Genomic DNA, 8963 nt, shown 5'->3' with positions numbered 1-8963 from the left:
TTAGAAAGCCAAAAATAAAAAATAGAAATTATTTTCCACAACTAAATAGACCCTAAGAATTTGTTATAGAAAAGTTATTTTCCAAAATTTCCATACGAATGTTGAAAAATCGAAAGACCAAGTGTATTTTTATAATTATTAAAAATTTTTAAAATAAAAAATAAAAAATATTTTCCACAACTCAACATGCCCTATGATTTTGTTTAGATGATAAAATTTTGGAGATATCTTAGAAATTTAGAATTTTTTTTTTTCTTTCTTTTGTTATCTGCATATTGTTCATATTTTGAAAATGTCATTATTAAATGGTAATATTAGCATAGTAATAATCAAAATAATTTAAAAAATAGGCATCACAACTAAAGATATATATACTATTATACAGTACACTATGATAAAAGGACTTTAGGAGGCTCTAAATTATGAATCCTAAATTTTCAGATTTTTGAATTTAAAATTTTTTAATTAAAATTTGATTGGTTGTTGTAAATTATATCTTAAATCCGATTGGTTGTTCACACTTTTTTCAACAAAATAATTAAATAATCTCTCTCTCATCCCCCAATTTCTCAAGTCAATTTTCCAAGCCTCGCCCAACTGCTCTCCCATTTCCCTCTTCTTCATTCTAGATTGTGCCCAAATCTTCCATTCTCTTACCCTTTTCTGTTCTCTTTGGCAAAGATCCAATATTAAGGTTTACAATCAATTAGGTATCTTTGCATTTTTAAAATTTTATTCACTTCAATTAGTGGTACATCGTTGGACAAGAGAAGTCTTTAAAACTATCCTTTTTTTTTTGCCACGCTTATTTACTAACGGTTATTATTATTATTTGTCGTATTATAGTCTAATTAGATGCCGCTTTCGTTCGTCGATTTTAGGGTTTCATCATCATAAAATTTTTTATGCATTGTGTGTTTGCTTTTGTATTCATTGTATCACTCTTTGACTCATTTTTGAGAAACGACTAGAGTCATTGTTCTCCACTTACATAATTTGGGAGTAAATTTCACGCTCAAATTTCTTTTTGGCTATGCAAGAATGGGATTCCTTCGTATGAACCATGAGATTATGGGAATTAGAAATGGGGAAAGGAGGATGTGTCCCTTGAAAAGAACCTGCGGCCATGGACTTTCATCACATACAAATGGAAGGAATGGTTGAAATGCTTTCCAAGCAAACAAAAAAATAAAATAAAATTACATGATCTTATTGAAAAGAGCAAATACCATTCACCTATCCTAAAGTTTGACAAAAAGAGAGAAATCTTGTATGAGGTTTCAAAATTATCACATGCATCCCCTAAAATTTGTCAAAAAGACACAGATATCCCCCAAAAAACTTATCTTTTTTGTAAAAAGTACAAAAAAGTTTGTATCTTTTTTGACAAATCTTATGAGAGGTCCTTCAAATTTTTTAAAATCTCAGGAAAGATCATTATTTTTTTATCAAACCTCAAGGAAGGTTAGTGTCTTTTGTCCTATTGATTAACATTACATTCAGGTCTAACTTAGAATGCATTTGTATTAGACAAAAATAGTTTGTTCAAATTTCTTGTGTGTGTGAAAAAACAATTTGTCCAAAATTATTTTTTGAATTTACAACGTGTTTTTTTTTGTGTGTGTATACTTACGGTGTCTCTATTTGGTGATTATATTTGAGAATTTGTATCGAGTATCAAAGCATCTACATTGACTCATTAAAATTAAACATATTTGTATTTGAATTTTTCCAAATTAAAAAGGTGAAATGACTAAAATGTAAAAGAAATGCTATTGAAATTTTGGTACACCATAGGATGACCCAATTTCCCTTTCTATATTCTTCTTCTTACATTTTCAGTACTTTTTTATTTTTTATTTTTGAAATTATATTATCTTACTCGACTAATCTACCACAATAATAGGTATGTCCTCTACTCTTCTCCACTTAAATATTAAGGTGTTATCTTAAATGGAAAGTCATAAACTTCCAATACGTGAAGTCTGACCATTTAATTAGGAGAGTCTTAAATTTACTACCTGAATTAGGAGAAACTATTTTCAGTAGTTAATTAGTTTCCAAATATTAAAGGAAGGGGATGTGTAAGAAGATGATTAGTTAATAGTCTTTCCATATTTTAGCCAATAAAAATATGTTCATTATTTAATTTATAACTTATATTGTTTTCTTAATTCGACCCAAATACGAAAAGTGGCTTGTCTTTATGAATTATGTGAGTTGGGAACATTAATAACATCGTTGTATTCTTTCCCTCCTATGTTTAATATTTTCTTAAACTTTTCTCCCACTCTTTCTATTTTAATCTCCTAATTAATTTTTATTTTAATTTGTGATATTTGGAAATAAAAAACTCAACCTTCTAATTTTTTTTTTATAGACCAGGAGTAGGTATGGCCTAGGACAAGATAAAATAATTATATTTAAAAAATTTAAATATTTTTTTCACTATTTTTATTTTTTAAGATTTTAATATGATAAATTTTCGACAGTAACTTAATTATTAATGTTATATTGTGTATATATACACTAATATATTAAAACATGTTCGACCCTTGAAATTTTTTATGTTTATGAAGAAATAAAAATATTTAATTCCAATCTTATAATTTAATTATCTTCAATTTATAAGTATTAAAAAAAATAAAATGGCATAAATCTTAAGCTTTTTTGAACCTATAAAGCAGCATGACACCATTATGTTTTTTTAACTCGAAATGAATCATATAATATCAAATGCATTTTTCTCAAAAATGTTCAGATTGTTCCATTAAGTATGATAAGAATTACAGTAAGGAACCTTATTATTTTTTGTAAGATTAAAAAAACAATGAATTAGCTGAAATTTTGTTAAAAAAATAAAGCATACCTCAGGTTTGATTGCATTAAGAAAAGAAGCAAGATATTAGTTTTTCATAGTTCCAATACTATGATTCATGATCGTGATAAAACTAAATTAATTTTAGAAGACACCTTATTATTATTATTATTTTGGCTCAAGAAAAGGGGAAGAGGTTTATTTATATTTTTCTAAACTAAAACATAAAATTTATTAAAGTGCATAACATTCTCCTCCACTCTTAAAAAATGCTAACCGTAATTAACACCCCATTTATGATTAGAGATAATTCTCCTCTAAACGGCAAAAAATTAACCTATCACCTTTTCATGTGTTTGGGTCCTTTCTAAGTATATATTTCGAGTCTTGGATTTAAATTTATTTGAATTTAAATAAGATATAATATAAATTATATTATTTTTTTAAAAAAAATTATACAAATTCAATCTTAAAATTTAAAATTTATACTCCTAAAATGAAAGAGGGCTTATATACAACGGCAACCTTAAAAAAAATAAAAAATAAATAAATATACAAGCCCGAAGACAGAAGCGGGCCAATTCATGGGCAGGGCTCTAATATAAGCCCATTCCAAACGACCAAGCCCATCTTGAGGGAAAAAAAAAATATTGACCCTAATTTCGAGACGGGCGAGGTCGACTAACTCTCGTCGACTCCATTACACATGTCAGTCTTCGAAACATCCGCTGGTCGTCGGAACCCCGCTTCGGATTCGCCGGAATCTGGAAGCGTCTCAGACGTCCCGCCGGATCCCCTGCTCAAGTCCGGCACCTTCATTGACGCCACCGTCGCGATTGGCGGAACCCTGGTCGGAGCTCCAGGAGTCCCAGGGGAGTCGGACCCACCCCATTTGCGCCGTTCTTCCCATAACGGCACGGCGGCTACTGTCTCCGGGAGTTCGAATTGTACAGACGTGGCGAGGACGCCGTCGCCGGTGCGTATGACGGAGCCCACCGAGTCTCCGATGGAGCCCCAGAGCCGATCCAAGAGGAAGAGAGGGTCGGATCAAGCGACGGCCGCAACGTCGTCGGAAACTCCAAGCTGGTTGCCACCAGGTTGGACTGTGGAGGATAGAGTTCGGAGCTCCGGTGCTACTGCTGGATTAGTAGATAAGGTATCCCCTCCCAAGCCCTGATAGTCTGAAACCCCCAATTATAGTTACCTATTTTTTTGTGCAAAATTCTATTAATTGTACCGAGAAAATTAAGGAAAAGTAAGTATAATTAGATTGTTTATTACCGTGGTTTGTTAGTTTTTGTTTTTCTTAAATAGGAATCTTTTTTTTTTTCTTACTAATTTCATTTTTTGATCTTCTCTACTCATCGTTCGCACTTGGACTTTGTTTTTTCTCTCCATCCACGATTAGTGCGCTTCTTTTTCTCCCTTTGATTGGTCAGTTTCATATGTTCTTCCGTTAAACTCTCTTGCTTGTCGTCATGTATTCACCCAATCTTGTGTGATTTGAATGCTCGAAGCACTTTCTTTTCTTGGGTTGAGAGGTTTTGAAAAAGCAGTTTTCTCGCCTTTAATATCTAAAACCTGCTCAGTTTTCTGCTTTAGCAGAGAAAAGTGCCTTCACATTATCAACGCTCTGTCTCTTTTGGCATTTCTTTTGTTTTGATTATATGTGGTTATGTATTTTTTATCTTTTAGGGAGAAATTTCTATGTGCTACTTGTAGCAATAAACATATTGAAATGTTTGAAGTATGTTTTTGGCTGGTTTATTTTTTGGAACTGCATGTTTACAATACAGATGCGGCCAGCAGTTGGGTTTAGGCTTTGGGCTTTAGGGTTTATATACAGTCAATAAAATCCTTGGATTGTGACTGGCTGTAACATAGTTTGACTGAAATGGATAACGAGTGCTTGAAAACCAACCAAAGTGTAAAGATGTGATCGGTGATATAAAATATTATGCAATTAGGCCACTGAATCTAATAATTTCTTGTAGAAGTGGATTGCTGCTATAGTCTTGCCAAATGAATTGGGTGCATGATTCTTTGCAGAACTCTTGATTAATTTGATTAATTCTTTCTATTCCTTGAATTCTGCGCTTTTAAAATTTGGAACCATTCTTTAATATATCTGAAATCTTGATTGATGTGTTTATGTGGAGATCAAGTAGGCTTTGAATATGTGGTTGCTCATCCTGAATGAATCATTTTATTTAATTTAGTGTGACCTGCTTTTTTACACATTAAGAAAGCTACTATGGTACTCTGCTCTACAAGAATCAGTCTGCTGGTTAGTGAACCTCATTTCAGTATGGGTGCTAATGAGGGACGATCAGGCAAGCTGAAGATATGAGTTTCTATATATTTTCCAAGTTTGGCAAGATATACTTGCAGCACAAACTAATTAGACCTTACTGAACAAGTTTCTTTGTTGGACTCAAAGCATATCCTTTACTCCCAACCAGTCAACCAGTTAGATCCAAATGAACCAAAGGATTTATTAGGTTTGTTGCATTTCCCAGGCCATGTGGTTTGTGGTTATATAGGATGGAGCTGTTGTTTTAGTTAGCTTTAGCCCCCTTTAAGCGTGCACTATGTCCATTTTTTTTTTTTTTTGGCCATACATATTAATCTAAAAGGAGTAATTTTATATTAATCTAAAAGGAGTAATTTTTTGGAAACTGCAGCTATCAATATCAGCACAAGGTTTCATCTAACTTAGAACTTAACTACCTGTAACCTAGTGTTGTGAAAGGAGTAATTTGTTGGAAACTGCAGCCTTTCAAAAAAGGAGTTATTCGTTGCTTTGCAATGAGATTAGAGAAGGAGCTCTTCTAGAATTCCATATCTTCATCTGTGGTAATTTTTCAAAAAATTTCAAGTCCTGATTTTCAAAGAGGAAAAGCAAAGTCCAACTGCTAGAGAGAGAAGCAAGATAAACTTTTAAGATGTGAAACACAATTGATCCTTTAAAGAATTGGAATGCAATACAAATAATGTTGGAAGACAAGAGAAGTCGATCCTGTCATCATGATAATTTGTTTAAAATATTTGCTCACAAGTAGTAGTGGAGGAGCTTTGCTACTATTGCAAAGAATGAATCAATGTAATGAATTATTTCAAGGGCAAAAAAGTGAGGCCCTGAGAAATGGATTACAGCTGGTAGTTTGGATGGCAATTTAACCTGTACCCAGTGCTCACCTTCCTTGATTATTGTAAAATGTTAATCTAAAATTTAATTACTAATTATATTTTTATTAGTTAGCGAGTTTTACCATTAATAATATACAGTGTATTTCACAAACAAAAAAGGTCTTTTTTTTTTTTGGAAATTCATTTGAGAGGAGGATTGGGGGGGAGGGGGGTGCACCGTCATCCTGCCATCCCCAGTGAGGAGTTCCACTGAAAAATAATGGAGGGAATGTTGCGATAACACACATACAGATGTGTGTGTGTATGTATGTATGTATGTATTTTTGTATTATCTATTGTTAGTATTGAGATGTCTTGTAGCTATTGTCAGTGGTTGCATGAATCCAATAATGTTTGACTTGTTAAATCTGCAGTCAGCGTTAGTTAACTAGTTTCTTATTATTCAACTACGGGCCATAAAAATTCTGAATTATTCAAAAAATTTGTGGCCAAATAAATAAAAGAAGTCAGAATATGATAAGTATTGCTATAATTTACTGTTTTGATATAGAGGGCAAAAATGAGCTTTATTAATTGGATTTACTTACAAAAATTGTACTGTTGCTTTGTTAATGGTAATGGTTATGAGTTGAGGTGGGTTACATAGATCAGTGTGATTAGTCAAATTCAACTAATTCAAATTCTTGAAAGAGTGGATTGATTAAGAAGGATTCGTATAGCTATTAAGAGTTAAATGAGTTTTGACTCCTCTGCCTTTTAATCAGTTCTTCAATCTGGCTAGTGCTATTCACCATTGCCATTCTTGGTCACAATTAAGTTGCTGACACGTTTCGGACCAGTTCAATTAATCATTGTTAAAATCTCATATCATCTTAGAATTCTTGATTTGTTGCAAGTAGTTCTGAACGTTTGGTTTCGTAGACCTTTCTTTATTCGCAAGAACATGAGCAAATCACTCTTGAGGTGCTGGTTAAATGTTTATTGTTCAGACCAATCAATGAATCATCATTGCATGTTGCCTCACTTTTTTTGGCCAAGTGTCCACCCTTTCTAAGTGTGAACCTACGTTTATGCGTGTGCTTTACTCCACCCCTGAGAATAACTAATATTTTATGCTGGAAAATTAAAAAATGTTCCCTTACTTTAGTCACACTCTGCACTCTGGTGCTCTAGCCAATAGTATGAACAAGCTTGAAAGGTAAAGTACTGCAGTATTTCACCAAAGCCATGATATGAGTGGAGATTAGGCTGTGTTCTCTATTTCTTTTTGTTTTAGTGATTTTAGATCAATTTATACTTTGAATTATTTAACTTATATGGAGTTCAAACTTTTTATCTGCTGATATGACTGTAGTTGACTGGCAATTTTGAATCTGACAACAAATTAAAAGGAGAACCGTGCTGGATTTTCCTCATTGGTCCAAATGAGTATTATTAATATAGATGAGTGAAGTTGGCTGCAATATGGCTTACACAGGGAAGTGTACTAGAGATCTTTGGATATTCATGGGAATGAAACAGTTCAATTCAACATTTTAAATGTCTATTTGTTTTCTATATTATGAGCCTTAATGCTAGCATGGAACAGTTCCGGTTCCTTGGGACATCACAGACTGCCTAAGTTGTGTTGGTTGTGTGCAGTATTACGTTGATCCAGTTTCAGGGTATCGGTTCCGGTCCAAGAAAGAAGTGTTTTACTTTCTGGAAAATGGAACCAAACGCAAAAAGAAATTAAAGGAGGGTCCTGATGTTGATACTCCCGTGAGTTTGGAGCGTAGCTTTTTCCTCCCTTTCTATATTTTAATGTTCTTCACATTTAAACTTAATTTTTCTTTAATGTGGTTAAATCGCTTCTCCAGTCTCAGGATACCCCAAGTACCCATAAAAAGAAGGGATCTGGTTCAAAGGGGAAGAAGCGCAAGGTGGCTCTCAACTTTGATTTTGCGAATGTGCCAGCAAAGGTGAGATGGGTGCTGGGAGATGCTTCTGAGGGGTCATGGACTCCCTTCATTGGTGATGCTGATGAGAGGGTGCCTGAATCCAGTAAGCTTGAGTGGGCTGCTGCATTCGAATCTGTCGCATCTAAAGGACGCAGTGATGGCTCCATGTTCTGAAGGAATTTTCATCTTACCCCAGTTGTCATTTATAGGCAAGACCTAGAACTGATCAATAGCAGCTCTGTTTTCCTTCTTTTCTACTTTACATGTCCTTAAGGTTGATGTCGAATCATTTTTGTTATGTTTTTAATCAGCATCCTTTTTTATTATTCTGTGCCCCTGTTTGGTGGGTGAGAGGGAGGGAGAGAGAGAGAACATTGGTCAAAGGATTGGCTTGAATCACTGCAAACATTATCTGATTATGTGTTATTGTAGTTTTTTTTTTCTCATTTTCTTACAAGGGAGTGTGGATGGGCATATTGGGGAAATGATTAGGTCCCTTGCCATTGGACTGACAGATGACCTTAGGGCACGGAAGAGTGGGGGATTATAGTGTTGTGTTCTTTTGCTGCCAAACTTGATTGATAAGAAGGCCGTTGCTTGGTGCATTGAAATTGATTACCGGCAGGCCACCTTCAATGGCTTCATTTCTTGTTGATTTTTAATTGGAACTCATGTATCTGAGGGTGGAGTAAAACCCTAAAAAATATAATTACTAAGTTGATCAAGGAAAATTTTAAAATTTTCTATGTTGGCCATTGTAAAGAAATTAAAGTAAAAGACACCAAATTTTCTAAGTTTGGTAAAAAGATGCAAATTTTCTTCTAGGTTTTAAAGTCTTCATGAAAGTTTTATGATATTTGATTTTTGAAGTACTTGTATCTTTCAAAAGATTTTTATTTTTACAAAATATAAGGATAGTGTTTATCTTTTTGACAAGTTTCAAACAGGTTTGTGAAGTTCTTAAAACTGTAGAAGAGATCTATGAAATCCTTAGAAAATATTAGTATTTTTTATTAAATTTTAGAGAAGGTACCTGTTTTTTTGTCCTTAAAACT

General features: G+C 33.4%; 1 protein-coding gene across 1 annotated transcript; it reads left to right on the top strand.

The window, feature by feature from the left end:
* The first annotated feature begins 3392 nt into the window (after window positions 1-3392).
* On the top strand, window positions 3393-8334 carry LOC131148472 (methyl-CpG-binding domain-containing protein 5). Its single transcript, XM_058098167.1, has 3 exons — window positions 3393-3974; window positions 7610-7729; window positions 7828-8334. Exons 1-3 carry the CDS (start codon window positions 3525-3527, stop codon window positions 8080-8082), a joined length of 825 nt encoding a protein of 274 aa, XP_057954150.1. The 5' UTR covers window positions 3393-3524; the 3' UTR covers window positions 8083-8334.
* Window positions 8335-8963: the final 629 nt, after the last annotated feature.

This window comes from Malania oleifera, chromosome 2 (assembly GCF_029873635.1).
Source record: "Malania oleifera isolate guangnan ecotype guangnan chromosome 2, ASM2987363v1, whole genome shotgun sequence".
NCBI lineage: Eukaryota > Viridiplantae > Streptophyta > Magnoliopsida > Santalales > Ximeniaceae > Malania > Malania oleifera.
Note: the sequence above shows the minus strand (reverse complement) of the source record. Positions and strands in the feature narration are given on the sequence as shown.

Bases quoted from the DNA above. Each gene is read 5' to 3' on its own strand.
- LOC131148472 (XM_058098167.1), top strand. From the start codon at position 3,525: ATGTCAGTCTTCGAAACATCCGCTGGTCGTCGGAACCCCGCTTCGGAT. The intron at 3,975-7,609 runs GTATCCCCTCCC...GGTTGTGTGCAG, and splicing joins CTGCTGGATTAGTAGATAAG to TATTACGTTGATCCAGTTTC. The intron at 7,730-7,827 runs GTGAGTTTGGAG...TCGCTTCTCCAG, and splicing joins GTCCTGATGTTGATACTCCC to TCTCAGGATACCCCAAGTAC.